Below are 27,507 nucleotides of genomic sequence, written 5' to 3' on the forward strand. Positions count from 1 at the left end.
AGAGATGCACAAAAACCCCAGACTCATCTCCTAATACTGTGTGGGAAACTTCAAAAGGCTTTCTCACGCGGTAACATTATCTTGTATAGCTCACTCCTTAACCATGAAAAAAAAGCAGGAATGATTAAAGAGCAAACTAGCCTCATACTACAACTAAATCAGCAGCACTCATCCTCGCCTTCTTCTGAACTCTATAAAGAGGCTCTCCGTACAAACCCAATTCAATTTACTTTCCACAAAGCAAGCAGAAGAACAAATTTTCAAAGCAAATCACTCGACATGCAAATATGGGGAGAAAGCCTCAAAAATACTCGCTCATCAGTTGCGACAGTCAAATAGCAAGGCTCATTCCTCAAATTAGACTTCAGTCAGGTGACCTAACAACAGATCCACAGAAAGATATTTTTAGAGATTTTTACTGTAATCTTTACAATTCAGTCATCCAACATCCCAGACCTGCTCAACTCGTTCTTTGATCATCTCCTCATTCCAACTTTAGATCCAGATATAGCAAAAGAACTGGAAGACGAAAGTGCTCGAGGAAATCAAGGATGCTATTAATTAATGCAGAGTGGCAACAAGAGTCCTGGCTTTGACGGATTTCCTGCCGAATTTAACAAGACATTCGATGATAGCCTTTCACCCTTATTAAGAGAATGTACATAGATTCCTTCAACTTGAATTCAAATTATATTAATTATTAGTTTATTACTGAACCCGCCTGTCACACACTGTGCCACCCACAAGTAAATTCCCAATCCGTAGGAAACACTGTATAGTCTTTCAGCCCTGTAACATTAGCTTTGGCCATGTACTTCCAGAGTAAATCTGCATGGATGTAGCAAGAAAAATATATTTGGGGAAGTGTAAAATCAGTCAAATTTAGCTTGATAAAAAGTATGGATTGCAACTGCATTTTTTCATTGTAACATTTTAAAACATGTCTGACTAGGGATGGGTATCGTTAAGAATTTTTATTTTTACCCCCCTTTCTCCCCAATTGCACTTGGCCAATTACTCCACTCTTCCGAGCCATCCTGGTCACTGATTCACCCCCTCTGCCGAACTGGGGAGGGCTGCAGATTATCACATGCCTCCTCTGATACATGTGGAGTCACCAGCCTCTTCTTTTCAACTGACAGTGAGGAGTTTCGCCAGGGGGACGGAGCGCGTGGGAGGATCACACTATTCCCCCCAGTCCCCCCCCCCCCAACAGTCGCCCCGACCAACCAGAGGAGGTGTTAGTGCAGCGAACAGGACACATACCCACATCCGGCTTCCCATCCGCAGACACAGCCAACTGTGTGGCTTTGAACTGGCAAGCACGGGCCCGTGTTGGTAGGCAACAGAATAGACCACTACACTACCTGGACGCCATATCATTAAGACGCCGTATTGTTAAGATTTTAATGGCACTAATACTCTGATACTGCTTATCAATCAATACAATATAATAAAATACAAACAACTTCATTAATCCCGGTAGGGGCAATTTGTTTGGAAAAGCATGTGAACACAAAACACACTAACATGCAAACAACAAATAACACAAACAATAAATAACAACACCCCAGAGAGCTAAATGTTGAATAAAATCTATAAAAGTTTACAATAAGAAACAATAAGATAAATTTGACAAAGACAATAAAAATCTGATAAAAACACAGCGCATTTAATAATCCGAGTTGCAACAAGTATGAATGATTTAGAATAACGGTTAGTTTTACAAAAAAGAAGAAGAAAAAATTAAGATCAGAGTTAACATTGCTTTATTTTCTCATGTCTGGACAGAGCGTTACTTTTAATCATTAACCCATGTTTGTATAATTTAGTTAACTGTGTGGGCTCTAGGCTGCTAGCATACATAACATACCTCAGGTGGATGGGGCAACGAGAGATTAACTATGAGCTGGGCAGGGAAACTGTGCAATTCTCCGCCTGTATTTGATGCACTTTAGCTAGATGTTTCGACTCACTGCATTTGTGGCAACGACCATTGTCCGCATCTACTCTGATGAAGTATAATCTGACCAAAGAAAGTTGAATCAGTTCGTCTAGACATGTTTATTGAGAAACGTTATTGAGAAACATATAACCAGAGTTTTGACTGTTTAGTTCTCTCCCCGCCATTGTCACTAAGAGCAGGCTCTGTGGGCCTGTGCGTGCGTGCGTACATCTGAGAGAGAGCGCTGGCCCCGCCCCTCAGCTCGCACATGCAACAGGCTCTGAGAGAAAGATCTCTTCCGGATTGGGAATAGAGAAAATGCATCAGACAAATGTCTTAATCTTGTTACAAATTAGAAACAGAGTTGGTGAGATGAAAGGTGCAAGATAACATTTAAATAAATAGGACATTTATTTTGTTAATTTCTCCACTACCGATAGCAGAACCGTTAACGTCAGAGCTTATCAATACTACAGTCTTTAGCACCAGTCCCTGTTTAATACCGGGTTTCAGTACCAATCCGTATGACTGGCAGTACAGCTATCTTCCGGTTTCTGAAAAGTTTATGATGTCAAGGTTTTTAAAGGCATGAACAACTGCCCAACTGAACAGTGTTGAAGCCCAGCATTGAGATTCAGCAAAGTGGTAAGTTTCACAACGATGATCAGTGAGGTTTTCATTTGCACAATTCCAAACAATGCCTGGTACCATTTTCATGAAGTCTAGGGTTAAATATAGTGTATCTATCCTTTAAGTAAAAGGCACGATCACTGTTATCAAAGTATGTGTGATTTTTCATTTTTACGTTCTCATTTATCAGTGGACCACAAGATGTAACATCATGCAGTGCTTCTCCAACCACAGCCATTAGCAGGCGAGCTGCCCACTAATCACGAATACCCATCCACTAATCCCCCTCATCAACAGGAGTGAAAACGAATGTTTCCATTTTCAGCGATAACGAGTGCAAGAAAAGTTTTCAAAAGAATTATAGCTTTCTGATCATGTTCTCCACAAAATTTGTTTTTGTATCACAATGAATCCATGCAGGAGAGTTGCAGCATTGTTGACAATGCAGACGTCATGCACTATCTGGTATTTTGATGTCATTGGACCATGGTGGACAGCTCATAATAGTGATTAAAACATGCAATATTTCAAATTCAGTATTCGTTTCCCCTTAAGATTACTTTACATTCCACAGTCAACATGTCAGGTGACCCATTGCAGGACAAGACTACTTGGTACTTTCACACCACTTGTTTTTTTTAGAGAACATAATTACCAAAGTGAAAGAGACTACTTGCAAGTGTTGTGTGTAACAGTGGTTAATGTGATAAAATGGTTATTGTAATATAAACAGTTAATTTAATAACTTTGTCCTTGGTAATAACTGCTGGAATAACTGGGACGCATCCTATCCCATCTTCTAAAAGAAGATGATGGGATGTGTCAAAGGGAAGTAGACCAGATTCAAAGCTTTTGAGACAGTGGCCTTAACCACTGGACCACCCTTGGGGACCATAGACACGATACCTGGCATTAATTAGATATGAAATCAAACATAGACAGTAAATTGGTACGTTATTACATTAATGGTTGCGGTATAAAATAATTCATCCAAAAGTTGTAACCCCTGGTTATTGCAATAACCACAGGTTAACCTAATGAATTATTACATCAACTGGCAAAAGTTATTACACTAACCGCTCAAGATTTTTATGATAATAACCTGCAGTTAGTACATTAACTGGCAGTAATAACATTATAAACGACAGCTGTTTATAATACAGCAACTGTTTTCCAGGGCTGCCCCCGACCAAAGGCTTTCTCAGTCGACTAGTAGTCATTGCACGTTTATGATATTCATTTAGTTATTTAAATATATATATATTTTGGGGCATCAGAAAATGGTTTGAGTTCTGGGGCTGAGAAAGAATTTTACAAGTAACACTGTGCTACATTAGAGAAATACAAAACTGTAATAATGAGCCTTTAAAATAAATTTTACAAGTGCATGCACAAAGCGAGCTGCCTGTTAACACCACCGGCAAAAAGCGGTAATGATTCTGAATGTGTCGGAACAACCAGCCACGAGACTGAAAGTTTTGTTAATTTTCAACATAGTGTAACATTACATAACTTATGAGCCTTTTTACAAGCGCATGCACAAAGCAAGCCGCCTGTTAACGACACCGGCAAAAGAGGTAACGAATAATGATTCCCAATGTATCGAAACAACCAGCAAGGAGACTGGACATTTTGTTAACTTATTTCAACACAGTATAACATCACACAACTATGTCTGCCTGACATATTGGACTATAATAACTGCAGGGACCAGCCATGTACACGCAAATGTCTGTCCCTGACTGCCTGAGTGTCACCACTTCCTGTGTACATCGTTTCAAATTAAAAGCTCTCATACCTTTCATAGTTTTTAAGCGTTTCATACAGTTTTGTTTTGTTTGTTTTTTTGGCAACGAAGCAATCAATGAAAACTTGGTCAACTGAGACTCTTCTCATCGACTAACGTTTGGTCGACAACTGGGGCATTGCAGCGGAAGGCAGTTTAACGGCAGCCTAGTTATGGTGACAAAATGGCGTCAAAGAAGTCAGCCATGCAAACATTTTTAAGATATCATCACCACCACTTCCCCCCACTCCCTGTCGACCAACAGAGAGTTTCTAGGGGAAAAACTGTCCAGATTAAATAAGGGGAGGGGTCTAAAACTTTTGGACAGCCCATCTCCAGGAACCAATACAAAAATATACGATGAAAAACTTGTGACCACTAAATCTTGTGCCTCCATGCTAAGGTACTTTGAAAACAAAAGTCATGCACACTCACTGTGTCTGAGGTCTTGCCGGGGTTAGAATGTGAGTTGGAGCTATGAAGGGAGCTGTGGTTGTGGGAATTTTCTTGTGGTGAATAACTGGTCCCTGAAAAAGAACACATGGAGAAAAGAAAACAGTAAAACTGGCACCATCAGTTCTGGCCAATAGCTATGACATGTTACATTTAAGAACATTACAATAAAAAATGCAAAATATGAAATTAGGGTTGGGTGGAATAACAGTAACATGTTTACCGGAGGTATTCTAAATATGACAACAGTATGTATTTCAACACCAATATACATTTCTGTAGCACAGCTTTTTTTTTTATAAAATACTAGCCAACCGTTCATCCCTTCAAAATGCATAGACAATGTGCACCTGCCTATTTGGTCAGAAAATTACAAATGTTCATGTGCTATGTGAATTTCAGGTTAGACCTTCACAACAAACTATGACAAGTCCTTTGGCAAAAACAGCTGAATAGCCTACAAACGGAACAGTGCGATGGAAAACTTGTGTTGGCGTGATGGCAACTAGTATAGCCAAAGAAATGGTGTCATTCCACACAGTGGACAAATCGTCATTTAAAGCAATGACCCAAAAAAACTTTATCCCTTTACGAGCTGCCTGTAGGACATTCTTCTCCAAAACCATCATTATAGACTTATAACAAAGTTCAACAGGATATCCATGCAGACTAATAAATAAACTCTTAACAACGCAAGATTGCCATGACCACGTGGAAATTTGAATGGCAGTGAGGCAAAGACAGCTGCAAAACACTTCAAATATTTCAACATTAGAATTCAGACAAAAGCAAATGTCAAAGCTCGTTGATGTGCCCTAAATGCCTACGAGGATCAACATCAAATGTCCTTTGGTCTTAAAGCCAAATCCAGATTTACATGCCAAAAGAAAATTATTTTATAGTGTTTAATAGTTTTTATTGCTGTGCATTCCATTCAAGATAGCAGTCAATCCATGAATAGTTAAATCACGAATGATTTTGTAGTTGTTCATTTTAATTATTTTCTGGTAGGACTTTGCAATGCTAAGACAAGGGTCAAGAAGCAACTCTAATAATAGATAAAACTCAAGTTCAATCATATTTTATTTTTTTGGTGTTGGGGAGGGGGCCCTGTGATGGCCTGGTGGCCTGTCCAGGGTGGCTGTCCACCTGCTGCGATAGGCTCCAGCATCCCTGTGACCCTGAGTAGGACAAGTGGTTTGGATACTGGATGGATGGATGGTGTTGGGGAAGGTGCTGACACAACTGTACTGACAAGTTAAACAAAAACACCAATCTACAGGACTGTAAATTTGGATTTTGGATTTGAGGACCTCCTAAAGTTTCAAGGTGGCCTTAGTCCACCTTTACCAATTGTGAGCAACATCTGTCCTTACATTTGCCTGCTGAATTTCCAGTCTGTTAGATGTTAATCACCAGGTGATTGTTTTGTCATCATCAATTGTGGTAATTTAAATGTAGTTTCATTTCTAAGTCTGTTACTGTATTGTCTATGTTGCCCATGCGATACTTATTACACACCTGTCTGCTCTGTAACAGGAATACACCCTCTCTGATGCCATTTCCGAGGTTTCTCGCTTTTTTCCACCTGTGAAACTTTTCTCATCCAAATTGAAGGGCTAAGGATGGAGGGTGTGATCCAGTGTTGTTCCCTTTCTAACTAGGTAAATGGAAAGCCCGCTTAGGCTGCAACTACGATTTGGGATATACAGACAAACATGACCTAGTGTTTCTAAACAAATGTGATGCTTGTGGTGATCTAAGTTTTAAGGTATAACTTAGGACATGTAACTGAAGCGAATGGCTAGTGCTATCTGGCCTTCTAAAACTGGGTCCTCCCAGTCTTTATCTAATATCACCTGATACATCAGAGCTTCTTCCATCACTGGCCAGTTAATAGTTTTCTGGAGCCTATAATCCTCAGGCTCCCTGCAAATCCCTAAACAACATAGCTTTAACCACTTTGAAAACATGTTTTAATTCTATCAGAAAAAGAAAAGGTAATTTCAGCAGAACAGTTAAGCATACCAATGACAACAAAAGCAAATATACGAAATAAGACATGTGGCAGTAAATACATTAATACCAAATAAATTTTGATTTGGTTGGGCTAAAGCCCGAGGTTGTTTATGAGGGAACCAAATAATCAAAACGAACAATAAAAAAAAGGCATAGCTTGTTATATATTTTGTTATACATGGCTTGCTGTACATCTGACCACAGTGGTACCTATGTCCTATGATAGTTTTCTTGTCACCTGAATGTAAACCAAAAGCTTGCCTTTTACTATATTATTTGCTGCATTCAGAAATGTTACTTATTCCTGTTCTTTACAGGATAAGAAAAAATGTTTCTTTTTGAACGTAGACACCCTTATACTATACTACCACTGCCCATCCGTTGGTTGGTGCACAACACGTGAGCCTACAAGGTTAACCGTCCACTTGGACACACTTCTCATTCTCAGTATGTAACATCCAAGTAGGCTTGGGTAGTTGAAGAGAGAGAGTGAATATTGCTATTGCTGGTTAGTGAAAAGTATGAGTATCATTCCTGCATTGCATTTTAGTTCACAGTCCTTTTAAAAAAAAGTTGAGTCAAGGCCAGATGCATCAAAATTAACATTTTTAGTCAAAACTAACATTATACTTTGAGTTCTTTACTCTCCATGTACACAAAGCATACAGCTAACATGTAACCAAAAACAGGTTGCCACACTTCATACTCTTAGCTGTGTCTCAGTGACCAAAAACTCAAGATTGGACAACTGCCTACAATACAAGTAGTAGTTTCCTGTGAGAACATAAGTTTACATCAAAAACAGAATGTAATAGAATAGAACGGGATTGAAAATTCAGCTTTTATTGGCTATCAAAAAAATCACACCAATATCACTGAGCAGAGAATTTAAAATGCTTGTTAATGAGTAGGGATTGGTATCATTAAGATTTTAATGGTACTACTATTACCAGTACTGCTTATTGATCCGTTACTTATGGTACTCTTATCTGTTCTTTTTGTTATTTCTTTTGTTAAGAGAAAAAAACAAAAACAAAACAAAACAAATTCGGAACATAATTAACACTGCTTTATTCTCATGTCTGGACAGAGCATTACTTTTAATGATTAACCCAGGTTTGTATGATATAGTTAGCTGTATAGGTCGGTAAGTAAGAACACCAGTTTTCGCACTGGAGGTTGGGGGTTCAAACCCCAGTTGGGACGAGTCTCCACTAAGAGTCCATGGCTTAGACTCCTAATGCTATACAAGCCAACTACCTCTCAGATGTGCGTCGCTCTGGATAAAAGCGTTTGCTAAATGAAATTCTAGCTAAATTAAGTTGTAAATTATTAACTGTGTGGGCTCACCCGCAGACCCATCTTTGCAACTTGTTTCTTTCCTTTTTCTTTTTAACCTTTGTTGTTGAATTAAGTTAATCTTTGGGCGGCACGGTGGCCCAGTGGTTAGCGCTGTCACCTCACAGCAAAAAGGTCAAGGTTGGACAACCTCGGGGTTGTCTAACCTTGGGGGTCATCCCAGGTCCTTTCTGTGTGGAGTTTGCATGTTCTCCCCATGTCTGCGATGGGTTTTCTCCAGGTGCTCCGGTTTCCCCCACCATCAAAAAGACATGCATGTTAAGGTTAATACTCCTGTTATTAATAACCCTAACTCATTAACCCTAGGGTTAATACCCCTGACCAAGGCGTGGCAAGATGAACTGGAGTTGGTCCCTGGACACTGCACGGCAGCTGCCCACTACTCCTAGCTACACAGCTAGGATGGGTTAAATGCAGAGCGCAATTTCCCCACGGGGATTAAAGTATATCAAAATGACAGGGAAAAAAATAATCAAAAAACCTTTATGTTCATAAAAAAAGGCGTCCACCAAGGCCAAATTTAGTATCACTAATTTAGCTTTAACCGCCATCTGTCCTGCTATTACTGTCCATTAGAGATAGACATCGGTTTATCAATATTCCATGGTCAAAATATGTGACGGTAAGCAAACCGTTTCAAGTTTTAACTCACAACGACCACGTTTGATTATTGTGCTTTAAAAAGTCACCCTATTGAGGTGAAAAAAGCGATTGCTCACTGCCCAACATCAACCAAAGTTAGCCAAGAGTCTCCCTAACTGGTATGCAATCGTGCAGATGCAGTATTCAATGTTTTCTTAGCTGCTAATTAGCTGGTTAGCCTTAAAGAGGTCATTTCATGCTTTTTGGGTTTTCCGCTTGTGTGTTAGCTGGGAGGTACATGTAAAACGTCTGCAAAGTTAAAAAGCGCCAAGTCCACAACAAAGGGGATTATTCTTTCCAACAGAAAACACTAGCTGAAACACCTTGTTTGTAGTCCAGCGTTTTCTTCAGTTACTTCACTGCGTCACTATTTAACACATTTTCATTATGTCTTTATGCATGCTCAATAATCCATATAAGGAAATCACATAAAGTTGAATGAGTTCATCTGGACACAACGTTTATCAAAAGAAACATTTCTTAGATGAGTGATGAAACATTTCTTTCAAACGTTGTGTCCACATGAAGTGATTCAACTTTCTGTGACATTTTCATAGTACACGCCTAACGGCTAGTTTGGCCCACCCTAAAATAAACTTAGGTATAGTGGAGGTGGGAGGACTCTAACAACGTTAGGTAGAGCAGAGGCTGGAAAGAGTTTGGTTAGTGCGTATCGCAATGTCAAGAAGATGCCATTTTCTTAGGTGCAAAAGAAAATTCTCTTTGTATGAGCTTCCAAAGGAAAACAAAATTAAGAATCAGTGGTTAAAATTTATTTTTACCAACATTCCTCAGCAGTATAACCCCAACCTTTTATTGTGTCCCCTTCATTTTACTGAGGACTGCTTCCTAAACCGGGCACAGCTCAATGCTGGATTTTCGATTTGTTTGCCTTTCCTAAAGAACGCACCAGACAGACAACATTGGATACCGTTTCTTTTTTCAGGCCAACAACAGCCATATGCCAATGTTTGTTTGTTTGTTTGTTCACGCCACTTTCAAAGAGGACTCTTCCCTCAGAGCCCAGTATGAAGCTCGATTTTCGACTAGGTTGGTGCCAAAAACACAGGGCTGTTCCATCTGTAAAGGGCTGTGATGAGTCATAAGCGCAAGCTGAAAGTAGCATTATATCACTGAAATGGTAGTCTTGTACTGATAATTGAAACCAAATGGCTTGTGAATACAGTTTCAGTGCAGACAATGGGCATATACAATGAAGCTTAAGTTATTTAGGGGTGCCAACGGTGATTTGCACAAAACAATACAGCCGCGCACCAAGAAGTCAGATACACGCCTTCATTTAAACCATATCCACTCAAAATTGTGCTGTTATTTTCACAAATGCCAAGGATAAATGTCGCCAGTACCCAAACACGATTTTTTCCCCCCAAGTAATAAGCAACCAACTATAATTTCTATAATACCAAAAGCAGTTATGCTAAAGCAAAGATATTCCAAGCCAAAAGCCTGTCAAACTACGGCCTTCTTTGTAAATGTAATTATACATTCTCACAAAACAGTCTACTTGAGTAGTATCATAGGCATCAAAGAAGGTCGAATCAGTTCATCTGGATATGTTTCATCACTCATCTAAGTGATCTCTTCAGTCTAAACTGACTGCTGGTATCCCCACACTTATAAACAATACAGTTGCATAACGACTGAAACCAACAACCAGTTTCATGTGCAAATATGGGCATGACCATTAACTAGAGTTTCAATGGTCATGTGTACTGTAGCTCTCCTGTTAGCTCTCCAGCTAACGCGTCAGGCCAGGACTCCACAGTCTACACCCATCTACAGGCCAGTGGCCACTCTTTCAAGGATGAAGATGTTCACATCCTTGATAGGGAGGAACGCTGGTTTGAATGGGGAGTCAAAAAGGCCATCTCAAAGGGAACGACCATCCCTGAACCTTACAATGCTGTGATTGCAAATATTCCCAAATCCTCTGTGAATAGTACACATGGCCATTGAAACTCTAGTTTATTCAAATTTGCATATGAATTCATATTTGGCCCTGTGATGGACTGGCGGCCTGACCAGGGTGACTCCCTGCCTGCCACTCAACGACTTTTGGGATGGGCTCCGGCATCCCCATGACCCTGAAGCAGGATAAGCGGTTTGAATAATGGATGGATGGATTTGCATATCTGCATATGAAACTGGTCGTTGGTTTCGGTCGTTATGCTACTGTGTATTGTTTATAAGGGTGGGGATAGCTGCAGCCAGTTTAGACTGAAGAGTTCACTTAGATGAGTGATGAAACGTATCTCGTCAATAAATGTTATATCCAGATGAACTGATTCGACCTTCTTTGATTTCCTTACCCGGATTGAGTATGCATAAAGACAAGTATTATAGACATTTAATGTACTCCAGTATACAAATAACCGCGATGCAGGGAGATACTATACAGTCGTTTGGCGACAGAAGAATAACATTTTACTAGCCACGTAACCTTTATTTCCTGACAGCAGACGTTTTCCACCTCGGTCAGCATTTTAGCGCATTTCCCACACCTACATCAATTAACAGGGGCATATGCAGTGGTGCTTGAAACTTCTGAACCCTCTAGAATTTTCTATATTTCAGCATAAATATGACCTAAAACATCATCAGATTTTCACACAAGTCCTAAAAGTAGATAAAGAGAACCCAATTAAACAAATGAGACATAAATATTATACTTGGTCATTTATTTATTGAGGAAAATGATCCAATGTTACATATCTGTGAGTGGCAAAAGTATGTGAACCTTCGCTTTCAGTATCTGGTGTATTCAGTCAGTCTGGTGTATTCAATCAGTATTTTGTCTCGTTTGTTTAACTGGGTTCTCTATCTACTTTTAGGACTTGTGTGAAAACCTGATGATGTTTTAGGTCATATTTATGCAGAAATATAGAAAATTCTAAAGCGTTCACAAACTTTCAAGCACCACTGTTATAGGGTATCACTTGGATTTAATTATTCCGATTCTGCTTACCAGTTACGGTTCTTAATTATTTTTAATTCCGATTTTTTGAGGGGCTGGGTCAAAACAGGTCCCATGCTTATTTCACAGGAGGAAAAAAAACAACTAATTTTTAAAAATCTTTACCCAAGCCATCTTCAGTCAGATCCACAATTGACTTAATACAGTTTATGGAACCTGTAGGTTAATGTCAAACAGTTTCATTTGGTTGCTGTTATTAAATGATATGATTCAATAATCTTTTCATTCTTTTTCCATTCACTGTACTGTAACTGTAACACTGAAACCTGCCGAAATTACAACATGGCAACAGTCTAAAAACCATTTAATTTACAGAGCTGCAGCCCATGTGGGTGTTTGCAAGAGAAGTAGGAATGTCTGTGTGAATGTTCATCAATGAAAAAATGCATTACGTTACTTGCACAAATCAGGCACACAGTTTTCAGCAATTTGATCAAGTACAGTTAGTTTGCTGTTAAGAATAACAAAAAAACGGGCGTCCAGGTGACGTGGCGGTCTATTCAATTGCCTACCAACACGGGGATCGCCAGTTTGAATCCCTGTTACAACCAGCTTGGTCGGACGTCCCTACAGACACAACTGGCCATGTCTGCGAGTGGGAAGCCAGATGTAGGTATGTGTTCTGGTTGCTGTACTAGCTAGTGCCTTCTCTGGTCGGTCAGGTAGCATGATCCTCCCACGTGCTACGTCCCCCTGGCAAAACTCCTCACTGTCAGGTGAAAAGTGGCTGGCAACTCCACATGTATCGGAGGAGACATGTGGCAGGAAGTCTGCGCCCTCCCCAACTTGGCAGAGGGGGTGGAGCAGCAACCGGGACAGCTTGAAAGAGTGGGGTAGTTGGCCAAATTCAATTGGGGGAAACAAATTATTAAAGAAAAAAAAAGAATAACACAAACATTATTTAATTTTCACTTTACCAATTGAGATTAGGTCCTGGCTGTTGGCTGAGGAGGATGAAGCATGTGAGGGAGACGGAGACCGGTGTAACATGTCAAACACAGTACACTCATTGATTTGTATATCATGCTGGCGAATGTGTTTTGACATGTTAATAGTGCATCCTCCCTTGCACAAAATAAGTTTGGCACAGGTGTTGCACTGTGCCAACCCGTCGTTTCTTCGAACAAAAGGAAGCCACGCTTTTGAGTGCTTGCTGCGTCCATGATGGCGCATGGCTCTACACAGACTAGTGTGCTTGCTGCTCTTATAGCTCTTCCACAAAACAAAAACAAAATTATCGCTTTCCGCAGCGTCGCCCAGTCCAGAAAGAGCACCAGTGTGTAGCTTAGGAGATGGGAAGACGTGCATTTATTCAGCTCGCATGACTATAGGAGCAGCCGCGCAGATGGATAGCCACATTCTGGTACTGAAACTAGTGCGAGTGAAATTTGTTTAGGAACCAATAAGCAGAGTCGAAACTGACATTTCTTAATCATTCCATTGGAATTGGAATTTTGGAACCAGTTCTAACTTGAAGCCAGTTCTTGATGCCCAACCCTAGTTATATACAGATAATTTCTATATACGGCTTGTGATTGAAAGACTAAATCCATTGTTTGCCTCTGTAACACAATAAGCAGGTAATGAGTGTAATGTTTACCAGAGACGTCCTGCTGTATTTTTTGTTGCTGCAGATGTTTGTGCTGTCCACTCTTATATTCCGGATGGTATTCAGGCTCGAACATGTACGGATAGATTTGAGAAGTTACCATTTCCAATCAAGAACGAGCAATCGTGTTACTTAGTAGGTTTATAGTTTGCCTGTGAAATCTCCTTACACCAGTGTTGTATCAAATTCTGTTTCCCCATCAAGATCTGTTACCCTCTATCCAGACGAAAGCGTTCGCATGGAAACAGGTTAGCTATCGGTTAGGATTAGGTTAAGGTAAGCGTTACGTTAAGTTTAGGGTTAGATTGAAGTTAAGGTTAGGTTAAGGTTAATCAAGTGTCCAGCTGTTGTATGAACCCTGGCTAGGGGGAAAAAGATCTCGATGGGGAAACAGTTTGATACAACAAGCAGTGGGTGCAGCCTCCTCAGCACGCTTCCAGAAGTAGGCGAGAAGATTCGCCAACTTCTGGGAAAGTGGGCTTTTAGGGAAGGGGGCCTCAAAGAGAAAATAGCCCAAACAGCTCTTTTCAGACAGAGGATGAACTGAGAGGCTGCAAAAGGGCCAGTATAAAATAAATAAGGATTTTCTTTTAACTGTGAATCATGCAGAATAAAAATATAGAGCTGAAATGATATGGCCACTTTAATTGGATGGTAGGACTGTGGCAGAAGGCAGCAACTGTGCCACAGAGATCTTACACCCATCTGGAGATCAAGGTCAGAGTATGGTCATATTATAGTTATATTAGAATTCCTGAAGGAAAATAAATAGAAGATGAACACTCTTTGTGCAGAACAAGCAGAACGAAAGTTGCAGCAAAAGGGGGCAATATGTCAAACTTAATGACTCATCTACATACCACCTGCTAGTTTACAGTGAATGCAAGGTAAGTTTTAACTTTTACTTCAATGCATTTGGAATTCATAATAGGGAAAAATGTTATGGTTTGTCTGTTTAACTTGCTAATACATGCCAATATGTAAAGTTTAGTTTCAGTGTTAAATGCTTTAGTAAATAAATACTTTAGCTTTAGTTATCCTGTTGTATGTTTTTTTCCCATGTGTTAAGAAGTGTCTAAACAGAGTGTTCCTAAAAGAGAACCACTATTTGCAGTGACAGTGAACGTTTACTTCTTTTTTTTTAGTGACAATAGTTTCCATTTTCTAAGAATAAATTAAAAGTTTCATTATACAACATTCGTGAAATAATTTCAATGTGTATTAGTACTTTGTAAACATTTTCAGTATGTGTAGAAAATACTGTGATATACCTTAAACTGTGATAATTTTAGACTCTATAACAGTGAAACGAATACCATCTGTTCTGCCCTTACTACAACGTGGACATGATTGCTAAGCCTGTCGGATAGCTAAACAGGTTCCTTAATAAACATCCAGGAGACAGCAGGTAAATTTAGGATGTTTACTGTCAGAAGCACTGTGAAACTTAAATACAGAAATAAAAATACATATTCGTAATTATAATGCGTTTCCCTCTTGCTCTCACACCAACAAACACTAAATCATCATTAATTAGCTATTACAGTCAACTTGTGATTGGCATGAATGCTAACTTAACACTGGAAATCACAAGCTAGAGCGATCAGCATCGCCATGGTTTAAACTGCTACAAATAACTATCAATCACTGTGTCACAAAAAGGTAAGCCCTCAACACAAATAACACATACAGACATATGCTATCTAGGGTTCGGATAGAGAACAATGAACAGAGAAGGAACAACAGCTGTGCTTGCAAAGCTCTTCAAGTACAAAAAACTATGGCAAGGCTACATAAGACAAACAGTGTCACACTGTCAACACTCTGCCAACTATCTTAAAGGGGCAGCACACCATCCATACTTTCCATCTAACAGTAACAACTCACTGATACTGTGATATGACATACTGTGGGTTGTATCACAGAAAGTTGAATCAGTTCATCTGGACAACGTTTATTGATCATCACTCATCTAAGTGACCTCTTCAGTCTCAATTGACTGCAGGTATCCCCACCCTTATAAACAATACAGTGGCATAACAACCGAAAACAACGATCAGTTCCATATGCAAATTACCGTGACCATTAACTAGTTACAATGGCCATGTGTACTATTCACAGAGGATTGGGGAACAGTTGCAATCACAGCATTGTAAAGCTACAGAATAATAATAATATTACTATTATAATTATTATAATTAACAATAATTATTTAGATACCACTTTTCTAAAACAATGTTACAAAGTGCTTTACAAAGAAATAAAACCAGACAAGGCAAAAATAAGCATAAGACCAAATAAGAGTAAAAAGACTCTTACTTTAACCAAGTCTCTGAATTCCTTTCTGAGAACAATCTGTATAATCCGAATCAGTCTGGCTTTAAGTGGGGTCACTCTAAAGAGACTGCACTCCTGTCGGTAATAGAATCATTGCGTTTGGCTAGAGCTGCTGGTCAGCCCTCAGCTTTATTGCTGATAGATCTGTCAAGCTGCCTTTGACACAGTTAACCTCCAAATCCTCCTCTCCACACTCACTGAGCTTGGTATCTCAGGATCTGCCCACTGCTGGTTCAAGTCCTACCTCTCGGGGAGATCTTTAAGGGTACCTTGGAGGGGAGAAGTGTCCAAAGCGCATGGCTTATCCACAGGAGTACCTCAAGGGTAAGTGCTTGGTCCCCTCCTCTTCTCAATATACACCTCCTCACTGGGTACAATCATCCGCTCCATGGTTTCTCATACCTTTGCTTTTTTCTAAATGTATTTCTGATTTTTCTTTTTCTCTCAATTTAGTGGCCAATCGCTCCCTATTCTAGTTCAAACATCCACCCTCGTACTGCATGCGTTCGCCAACTGCATCTCTCCAGATGGCAGTCTCGAAGGAGACGCGAGGCGAATCCAGGCCGAACCACTTTTTCCGACACACACAGAGATCATTCATGCAACGAACACAAGCCGACTCCGCCGCCCTCCCGAAAACAGCGCTGCCAATTATTGCTGCTTCATCGAATCCGGACATAGTTCGATATGACGAGACCGAGGCGCAAACCCCAGTCCCCAGTGGGCAACTGCATCGACACAAAGCCGATGTTTAGGCCGCTACACCACCGCGGACCCCTCTCATACCATTGTTATGCTGATGATACCCAGCTCTTCTTATCATTCCCGCCAGATGACCTCACAGTCTCAGCACGGATATCGTCATGCTTTGCTGATATCTCTGCATGGATGAAAAAATGACACCTTCAGCTTAACCTATCTAAGACTGAGGTCCTTGTCATCCAAGCCAGTCCATCCTTACAACAACAGATCAATATCCAGCTCGGATCAACCCAACTTATGCCCACAAAGTCTGCCCGAAACCTGGGTGTCATGACTGATGACCAACTAACGTTTAAAGTTAACATGGCCTCGACTGTTCTGTCATGCCCATTTGCCCTGTACAACATCAGGAAAATTAGACCCTACCAGTCTGAGCATGCAGTACAACTCCTAGTACAGGCTCTTGTTATATCACGCATCAACTACTGCAACTCCTTACTGGAAGGTCTTCCCGCATGCACTTTCTGCAAATGATCCAGAATGCAGCGGCATGTCTGGTCTTCAACCAACCCAAACAGCACATCTCACTCTGCTGTTCATATCCCTCCACTGGCTCCCAGTTGCTGCCCACATCAAATTCAAAACCTTAATGCTCGCTTACAAAACATCAACCAAAACGGCTCCCGCCTACCTGAACTCCCTCATTCAGGTCTATACTCAGTCCCGTTCACCATGCTCTGCCAAAGAAAGGCGCCTGGCACTTCCGCCACAACGGGGCCCTAGGTCACTAGCCAGACTCTTCTCTTCTGTAGTTCCCCGGTGGTAGAACGAGTTGCCAAACTCCATTCAATCTGCTGAGTCCCTCTCCATCTTTAAGAAGAAGCTAAAGACCCAGCACTTTCTCAAACACCTCCACACCTGATGGTATTAAAAACAAAAAATAAAAAATTCGCTCTTATGCATTGCCTTTGAGCACTGCCTATTGATACCTATGTCCTATCAGAGTTTAACCTAGTTTTTTTTTTAATATACTTACTTGCATTGTCATCTCCTGGCTAGATCCTTGCTTGTGTTGTATTAACCCTCAGATGTACTTCGCTTTGGATAAAAGCGTCTGATAAATGAAATTGGGAATTGTAAAAATAAAAACAGTACGCTTATCCCCCCCGTCCCCCTCGGTTCAGGGATGGTCATTCCCTCTTCACATACGTAGATGGCCTCTTTTTTTTCTCCCCAATTGTATTTGGCCAATTACGCCACTCTTCCAAGCCATTACCAGTCGCTGCTCCACCCCTTCTGCCAATCCAGGGAGGGCTGCAGACTACCACATGGCTCCTCTGATACATGTGCAGACGCCAGCCACTTCTTTTCACCTGACAGTGAAGAGTTACGCCAGGGGGACGTAGCATATGGGAGGACCACACTATTCCCCCCCCAGTCACCCCCCCCCCGAACAGGCGCCCCAGCCGACCAGAGGAGGCGCTAGCACAGCAACCAAGACACATACCCACATCTGGCTTCCAACCTGCAGACACAGCCAATTATGTCTCTAGGGATGCCCGACCAAGTGGAAGGTAACATGGGGATTCAAACCGGAGATCTACACATTGGTAGGCAACGGCCTAGACCCCAAGCTACCCAGACACTCCATAGATGACCTCTTGACTCCCAGCATTCAAACCACCGTTCTTCCCCATCAGGGTAATTTGGTAAAGGTAATTTGAATATGAAACCGATAGTTGTTTTCAATCATTATGCCGCTGTTTTGTTTATAAGGGTGGGGATACCTGCAGTCAGTTGAGACTGAAGAAGTTATTTCGATCTGAGTGATGAAACGTTTCTCTCAATAAACGTTGTTTCCAGATGAACTGATTCAACTTTGTGATTTCCTTATCTGAATTATTGAGCACGCATAAAGACATAATGGGTTGTAGAAGACCTGTGCAAGCTAGTCAGACCTGAGAATACCACACCAAGTACCTTTAACTGTTTAACTAGTATACAAAGGTTGCATGGACTATTTTTTTGCCTTTATAGCAATTACTTAACAGGGCAATGGAGACAGAAAGGAGACACAGAGTGAAGAGAATAGTGGTAGACATGCAGCAAAAGTCCCATGACCGAATACGAACCTGGGATGCTGCAATCAGGCCTGAGCCCACATTTTTAATGGCTAACTGACTGAGCCTTCCATTAGCATTTTCTGAGGAAACATTTGGTATGTATTTATTTGGGTTTATATTAGCAAATAAGACGTGTTGAAATGCTTTCATTTACATTAATTATTGAAAAGCAGATCAGTATCATTTCTGAATATATTGTGGTAATGCGTAGGCTTAGTGCTTCCCAATCTTATCAGTGCCCAGGGCATATGTCTGCAAGACATGACAACTCACAGCATACCAATTATACTCAGCCGTAAAAATGAAACCAAGCTTAGATGCCAATGGCTACAGCAAATGCAAAAGGCTACACATTAGACTGTAGAGAGCCAATTTAATTTTCAGATCATTATAAACTTGAATGATATGCAATATAATTTTGTACTACTTTTCTTTGCATAAGGTCAAAATATGATACTCAAAAAAATAAACAAATAAAACCTAACACACGCCACGTAACAAATGAACCTTCCCTCAATTTTAGGCACATGCATGCCAATATTAGGCACATGCGTGAAAGTGATCCAGAGTCGATACTTTATAAAAGTTGTATTGGCAATTTGCTGGCTCAATACCTAGTAAAAATTTATGGACAAATTACCAAACAACAATAACGTGAACAAACGCCGTCAGAGCCATATTAAAGATGTTTTTAAAGGGTTGAGTGAACCAATTACAGGGTATGTGTCTGCAACTAGTTCATGGCAGGCATTTGTCTCAAGTGAGAAATTTGTAAATCAGCATAATTAAGAACATATTTCAAAATGTCTGTGCAGACTGAACAAAGTTCTCTTAATTCTGGGTCAGTCCATTTCCCAGATGATGAATCAGCTGAAGAGTACATTTATATGAAAAATCAAATGCCAAAATAATAACTTGAAAAATAATAGTTACAAGACGCTGTAGTTTATAATATAGGAGAAAGCCTATTTGACCGGGGAACAAGGCAGAAGGCATTGACATGTCATGTGAACACACGTTATTCGTAAATCTTATGGGTAGAAGCTGTGTGTTAACAGGAAAACCCACCAACAACACTGGACAAAAACATTACAATAATGTCAAGGAATGGATGTTTAAAGGTACGTAAGTTCTCTCAGTGGCACCGTGTTATAGGGTATGGCCTAACAACTCAATTTCTGCCTTCCAGAATAACAAATCAATCTAAAATCATGCCATGTTTGGGGATTGGCATTTTGGGAAATTAATTTTAAAACAAATTTCATCTCATTGACATTTCTCAGTGCTAATCTATAAAACTCAAGGATGAGCTGCAAGTGCAGGGAGGGGAACAAAACTTTTGCATTCACTCAATAGTTTCAGAGTTCAGGTGTGTATGCAGGGGTAGGCTGCATAAACCGCTCAGTTAAAACACTTCATGTGTAACACTACGTAACAATTATCTTCACCAAAATATTTTTAAAAAGTAATTAACAATAGAACGACTGGGATTTCACTCCTACCTAAATCAACCACGGGTGGTCAAAATTACTGCCGGTTTTTAAACTCTATATTCTGTCAAGATAAATACCCAATTGAGATATTTATGCATTGCAGATGTTATGTCTGTTAGGAAACGACAACAAAATTAACATTTTAACAACCATAATACCATTTTTAAATGATTTAAACTTCAGAGAGACAGCCGAACTTTAATAGCAAAATTGAAAAAGTTAAAATATTACCTGAAAAACAAAGCAGAAAACACATATTGCTAATTTAACAAACATAACAAGGCCTATAAAACGTGAAATGTAAAAAAAGAACTGAAAATAACCATTGAAAACAGTCCCAAACAACGACCGGAACTTAAAAACTACTTGAATGACCATGGGCAAGCATTTTGACCGCCAGTTTTTAAATTCTATATTCTGTCAAGATAAATACCCAGAGATATTAATGCATTGCATATTGTAATATGTCTGTTAAGAAATGACTGACACAAAAATTAAAAATTTAACTGTGTGTCGGCCCTGTGATGGCCTGGCGGCCTGTCCAGGGTGTCTCCACGCCTGCCGCCCAATGACTGCTGGGATAGGATCCAGAATCCCCACGATTCTGAGAGCAGGATAAGCGGTTTGGATAATGAATATTCGAATGAATGAATGAATAATACTATTTTTCAAACAATTTAAAATTGCCACTGTCCAACACCTGTAAATACTGCAACGCCTCGGTGGTAGTCATGGTGCGTCTGAAACAGTGGCTGTACCCAGACCCCAGACATGTTGGAAATAATCAAAAATCAAATTTAGACTGTTACTCCACACTGGAGAACGCTAGTGTGTTTCTAGGACAGAGCAATGAACGTTGTGAAGGAAATGACGCAACCAACACACATCATAAATAGTAGGGATGTCCTGATCCGATCTTAAGGATCGGGCCGATCCAGGCATGTTTTAAGAGATAGGATCAGATTGAGCAGAAAATAAGTCCGATCTTTTGTTTTGTTTTGCAACACCTCCGCTCAGTCCTCTGTCACGCAGCTGTCATAAACGGGGAGCACAATTTGTGGCAGAATCAGGCATGACCAGGACGCAGCTAAAATGTCTGAAGCGTGGCGTTATTTTAAAATAGAAACTGAAAATAGCCCAATAGCCACTTGCAATGCTTCCAATGCAAGCATTTCGCGGGGCGGTTTTTGTACAGCTGCGTACAATACCACTAACTTAAGCACCTAAAAAAACACGAAACGGACTTTAACGAGTTCACTCAGCTAACCAAGGCGAAGGCTGCACCAAAGCAACTCACACTGGAGGGTACTTTTAAAAAGACAGAGAAATTTCCTACCGGCAGCGACAAGGCCAAAAAGATAACTGAAAAAGTAGCTGAATTCATTGCTTTGGATGACCAGCCCATTGCTGTGGTAGAGGACACTGGTTTTCGCTGTCTTTTGAAGCTGTCGGAGTCACGTTATGTCCTACCGTCCCGACACTACATGTCAGCCCTGCCAGAGCTGTACAACAAGGTTCGTCACTACCAACGAGGTCTTTTATCAGATGTGAAGGCTATTGCATTTACTACAGACATTTGGAGTTCTGATGTTAGCCCTATGTCACTGCACACTGGATCGACTCCGCTTTTGAGTTGAAGTCTGCGCTATTGCATGCACATCCGTTTCATGAGTCTCATACAGCAGAGCATGTCAAACAGGCAATCGAGGAGATGCTGAACTTGTGGGAAATAGACAAGCATTTTGTGACTATTTGCACTAAGTGGAATAAGCTATATATTTTAGTTTGTTTACAATTACTTGGCTATTTTGTTAAAGAACAAATTAAAACCAGTGCTGCACTAAAAGTGGACTTGTGATAAGAGGCATATTTATACTGTTTATTTTGAAAATAAATAAAAACCCATTAAGGAACAGCTTGAATGCAAGCATTTTCTTTCTTAATGCATTGCAGAGCTATTCAGTTGTCTAGCATATACATTGGACTGGTTATTCTAGGAAAATGTAGCGGATTGGCTCGGTATCGGCAGATAGCAATATCAAATGATTGAAATCGGATTGGGACCCAAAAAACTTGATCGGGACATCCCTAATAGTGACATGACACGTACCATGACGCACAGTCATTTTGACCGGTCATGGTCGTTTTAGGCAGATCTTATAAAAAAAAATTTGTGCAACTGATCCAAAACTAATTCTAATGCAAACACATACAATTTTAGGGGCATTCAGGGAACGGCATGTCTGTATCTTTTTTTTTTCTTCACAAAGTTATTAAACTTTGAAAATCCAAAACAGTGAAAATGACCACCTTGGTCGTTCCAGTGTAGTTGTAGTTTACCAAAGCACCATGACTGACTCCCAAGTCGTAGAAGTGACACTTAGGTTGAAATCAGTTGTGTGAAAAGGGACTATAGGCTTGACTACAGGTCTTCATTTCTCATGTTATCTTTCCAACCATGTTACTTAAAATATCAGCCTTAGTTAGGAAACTGATTACACAATGAATTCGTTAGCCCCCTAACCAAAGGATTACCATGACAAGTGTTGACATCTTTTGTGTTTCTCATAGGTGTTTGGGTCATTTGTAGTGGCAGCAGGCAGGGGGCAACATAATAGGGCCTGCTATCGAGTTAGTGTATTCATGTAAGAAAACATTATTTTGGGGGTCACAATGTTACGTTTTTGAGGAATAAAAGTAATTTTTTTCTTCATTGACACATTTCTATCAAATACAAAGGACAATGTTGTTTTAAGAGTCAAAGTGTCACGAAACTCAAACAAATTAGCGTAAGAAGTCAACTAAATAAAAGCCAAAGCTACATTGATGGATGTTTTTTCCCTTGCAAAACTTCAAAGATCCAAAAAGTCCATGCAACACTGTAGGTCATACCTTACATGATGCTCCTAGATGTTCGGTTGTTTTTATCTCCCCACATAGATTAAAATGATCTTGTGCCTAATCTTACACACTTTTCTAGATTGCCACATTAACCCTACACTACTGATGGTCTGCTATTATTTGTAAGGGAAGCACATTTTCATTTATGACAACTCGCCAAACTATCAACTTTGGCGCTGGGCACCTCATATATACAACCAAATGGTGAAAATAATGGCGATAAGGCAGTTATTTTCGAATCAAGAGCCTAGCTCAAACTAAGTTCAATTAGAATCCAACCCCATCAAAAATCAATTTCTTTTCAATATGCCAGCTGTTAAAAGAATAACATGTAGTCATGAAGCTGCCTGGCTTTAATAGACAGCATGAACTGAGAGGTGAATGCTTTAATTTAAGGCAGAACCGTTATTAAGTCCACAAATCACATTTTATGAAACTTCCTACACGGTGATGGGGGGGGGGGACACAAAACAAATTAGGCTACCAAACTGCTCAGAACTAGTCACCTTTTTTGGTGGCAGTGTTTTCGTTTAAAAGTAAAATCAAAATTAAGAGCCCCACTATAAAATGGATTCACATGTATCCCAATAAAGCTATAATAACGGCCGCAACTACATAGCTGACTATGCATCAAATTGGTTGGGAAGTGCTGGTATACTCTGGTTTCCAAGTGTCTGCAAGAGAAATAAAATTCACATTGTGCAAGTGGGTTTTAACCTGGGCTAATCAAAAATAATTTTCCACCACTGAAATTCTATTTGGTCACCTATTTCTAACATTCAGCATGTTTACATGCAAGTTCTAAACTTGATTTTACAACAGATTGAGGCAAAAATTTGAATATTGCAACTGCTGATGCAAACAATTTAATCTAATCTATATTTTATCTTCATTAAATTAAGGATTAAATTGATGCCAATATAATGCAATTAACAGAGCTAAATGTTTCATCAATCATTCAACTGACTGTGCTTTGAGTACATCTTAATTTGATTCGTTTTGTAAAATTGGTTGCGAGCACAGCCCAAAAAGTTAGGGATTACTGCTATTTGTGTCTGACAAGGAAAAGATAGACACAGGACAACATAGTGAGCGGCAGCCAAGACATCCCCACAGAAAAGACACAGCATTCTCAATCCTTTTAAACAACATAAAGTGGTGTGTCTTCTTCTAGAGAAGTCTTTGGTAGTTGTAAACAGCCATATTTCCAGAGCAAGACTGAAACAACATTCATGCTCAATAAAATTAAGAAGCTTGATATCCTAGCTTTTGAATAGCCGGGGGAAAAAACCCAAAACATTAACATATTCCAAAGTCGCATCCAGCATTGTTTTGGAGGGGTCACACACAATATAACCTCAAACACATGTAAAGATTTTAATCGAACTATTACCGTCATTTGATTATTCACCCTAGATTATTAAGTGCAGGTACACATAGTCATAGTCCCTATAAAAGGAAAATTTGCCTTCCAGTCATGCAGGGGAAAAATTCAGATAGGCTAAATTCAAGTCACTGGTGCTCTTGAAAAGACAATACTTTCAATTACTAACAGTTCAGGCAATGTACAGATGAAAAGCAAATGTATGGTCCTTCCTGTTAATTCGCTTGCACAATAAACTTCAGAAGTAGGCTTATTTCAGGAAACCCCCAAGCTATTCTGGAGAGACCACAATGAATGTCACATAAGCAACAAAGATCTGGAGTAAACTAAAAATAAACCAAAACTAGCATTCAAGTTATGAGGAAATTTAGCTTTTTGCTACCTTCCTATATCTCCACAGCTGAGCTACTAGTAGTTTAATGGCCCCATTACATTCAAATAAGAAATGAGCAAGGGCAGCACTTTTGTATAGAAGCAAGCAAATACTAAAATGTTGTTTATTCTGAGGCTTTTCCATTTTGTTCACCTGGTCAAGCCCAAAAAAATGTACACTATTGTACTAATAAAATTACCTTCCCCACATTGTTTCCTATAGCATGTCATCATAACAGTCGTGTGTTTGTGACCCCACCCCCCCAAACCCGATTTATGGCCACCACGCTTCATTCTATTCTGAATTATTGATGTCTCACCTCCATCCCTGTCTCTGGCCCGGTGTGTGTGGACAGCCTTCGCTCTACTGTGCCCCATGCCTTCAACGTGCTTGTTTTCGGGGCTGTCTGACCGCCTGAGCATTTTGCAAGGAGGAGTGACATCTGATGAGTCTCGCATCTTCTCATGACGGTGGTCCCCTCCTGGGTGGCTCTTGGATGAGTATTTAAGAGTCTGCAAACACAGATCACACGTCTCACAGGATTCCAACGCTCGGGTTTGACAGTTAAACGTATTACTAAGGTTCAGCCATTATATCAGAACGCAGTGATTTTCTGGTGAAGCTCAACCTCCACAAAGTCAAATCACATACGTTTTTTTTATTACAAGAATTAATCTGTAGCCGTTGAACGCTTGAGTGTGTCGTTCATGTGCCGTTATGTTTTAGGAGTAGCATGTCGCATAGTGAGTGACGTACATTCAAAACATCACAATACATCGAAAAATCAATACCGTGTTGATAACGCTTACTGATCATTACGCTGGAAACTTGACTGATCGTCCGCTTTCCCAACATGGACAACTACAGGCAAATAAAAATTCTGGTGCACGCAAGAAAAAGTGAATAAATTAAAATCTGACGGAAAAACAATCTAGTAGACGCGATTCATCGTGTAAGGCATCTGATTGGGATCTGAACTTAATGGTTGGCCGACTATTTCTCGGCTACTTTGATATTTGGTGAGTTTATCTATATCCTTGTATTGACAGATTGCGGCCAGGCCCTGATCGTACTGAGCTGCAGACAGGCTAACGCTAACGGGCTACCACTACCTAGGAGCTTTAATTTAACTCCTAAGTGTGAATCCAAAACAGATGATCTCGACCGTTACAGCCAGTCTGAACTCACGTCTATCATCGATATTTGTGTCAGCACGTATCTGCGTCATTTAGGGACCAAATTTCAAAGCCAACCCTTTACTTTTGCGGGTTTATTTTTCGCATTGACTGGGGCCTGCTGCACTCCCCAGAAGCCTGGACTAGAGTGTCCATTTTAATCTTATTTGCTGCTATTCAGCTAGCTGGGCTCGCAAGTACCTGATAGGGCTGAGAATCTCTTCGGTCGCACCTGCAAACACAGAGAAAAGGGGTTGAGAACTGAGCTTTCTAAAACGACACCGTGCACACATAATCGAAAAGCGCTGCAACAGCTTGGACGTGCAAGTTTGCTAGCCACTTATTTTGGTTTCAATAAAAATGGCGGATTGTCAGAGCGTAGCTACGAGGAAAAGGAAAATCTTGGAGTAAGTAACGTTAGAGATGTTTACCCATCGCCGAGTCTCGGTTGTTTCCTTGCATACATTACCATCAATGCCGTGTTATTGTGTTTGGAGTGGGATGTGAAAGGTTTGACAACGGCACTAATGCTTTGCGGTCGGTTCTGCGACCTGAGTCGTCTGTAATTTCTACCCAGCCGCGGCTATTTCAACGCGTTCAGCTTTGCTATTCGGAAGAGCGCCCTCACTCAGTCCATCTCCCACTCACAGTCCTCTCTCTGCTGGAGAACGCAGACTACGGCAGTGTACTGGGTTGCCATGCACGCGAAATCACTCACTATCCAATCATGTAATTTATCTAGCCGGTAAGAGGGACGCTTTCTATTTAGCGGTCCGTGGGCATACATGTGAACGTGTTGTTTAAGCGTGCTAACACGTTTTCTCGTCTTCCAATACATGTTGAACACGTCACGCAAAGTCGGCATAATGTTGAGACGTAAAAACATTTGCGGTTAGTCAGTCTTTATGCGTTCGTGTGGAAAGGGTCTTTCGGGCAAGAGAATTACGGTTTTCAAATTAATTATTTTGAGACCTATTCGTAACACAAATAACTAAAATTGATAAGAGGATTTCAATCAACAAATCTGGCAACCTACAGCCCTACACCCCTCTGTCGTCCCTCCTCCAGTCCCCGCCCACACCGTTCGATTCCGACAGAAACATCCGGGACACACAGTGCCTGCTGCTGGGGAGACGGACGTTGCTGGTGTTCAGCGCATATCTGCAGTCTGCAGTCTGACTTCAAGAACGGCTTATCGATTTACACTTTTATTTTTTTACACATTATTACGCTATATAGCTTAAAATGTACACGAGTTCTACAAGTGCGGAGCACAGACTTTAACTTGGTCTCTTCTGACACCTAGCGACAAAATTTTGACATTACAATGCAATTTTTCAAGCAAGCGCCACTGGTGCTGGTTTATTTAGGGCAATGCGGCCAAGTTATCTGAAGCCCATGAGCAGTCGGCTTTTTTATATTGAAAATTTTGAATTTTTTTCCGTGACTCTGTGTTGCTAACGGGCCTTTTATTTAAGCAATATCTGGCCATATCCGCATATTTGGCCATGTCCGCATAAGCAATGGGAGGGAAAGAGGACAACTTGCAAATCAGAATCAGAAGCAGTCTTTTCCTCTTTT

General features: G+C 40.4%; 1 protein-coding gene across 2 annotated transcripts in view; it reads right to left on the reverse strand.

Moving 5' to 3' along the window:
• waca (WW domain containing adaptor with coiled-coil a) overlaps positions 1-26,560 on the reverse strand; it is a 60,845-nt gene extending 34,285 nt beyond the window's left edge. For both annotated transcript variants that reach the window (XM_056299427.1, XM_056299426.1), the window contains exons 1-4: positions 26,358-26,560; positions 26,128-26,158; positions 25,071-25,263; positions 4,797-4,888 (exon numbers count right to left, since the gene is read on the reverse strand). In XM_056299427.1, coding sequence (XP_056155402.1) covers positions 4,797-4,888; positions 25,071-25,263; positions 26,128-26,158; positions 26,358-26,398 — 357 coding nt within the window. In that variant the 5' untranslated portion in view covers positions 26,399-26,560. The remainder of the gene's footprint in view (positions 1-4,796; positions 4,889-25,070; positions 25,264-26,127; positions 26,159-26,357) is intronic.
• Positions 26,561-27,507: the final 947 nt, after the last annotated feature.

Source organism: Lampris incognitus, chromosome 19, assembly GCF_029633865.1.
Source record: "Lampris incognitus isolate fLamInc1 chromosome 19, fLamInc1.hap2, whole genome shotgun sequence".
NCBI lineage: Eukaryota > Metazoa > Chordata > Actinopteri > Lampriformes > Lampridae > Lampris > Lampris incognitus.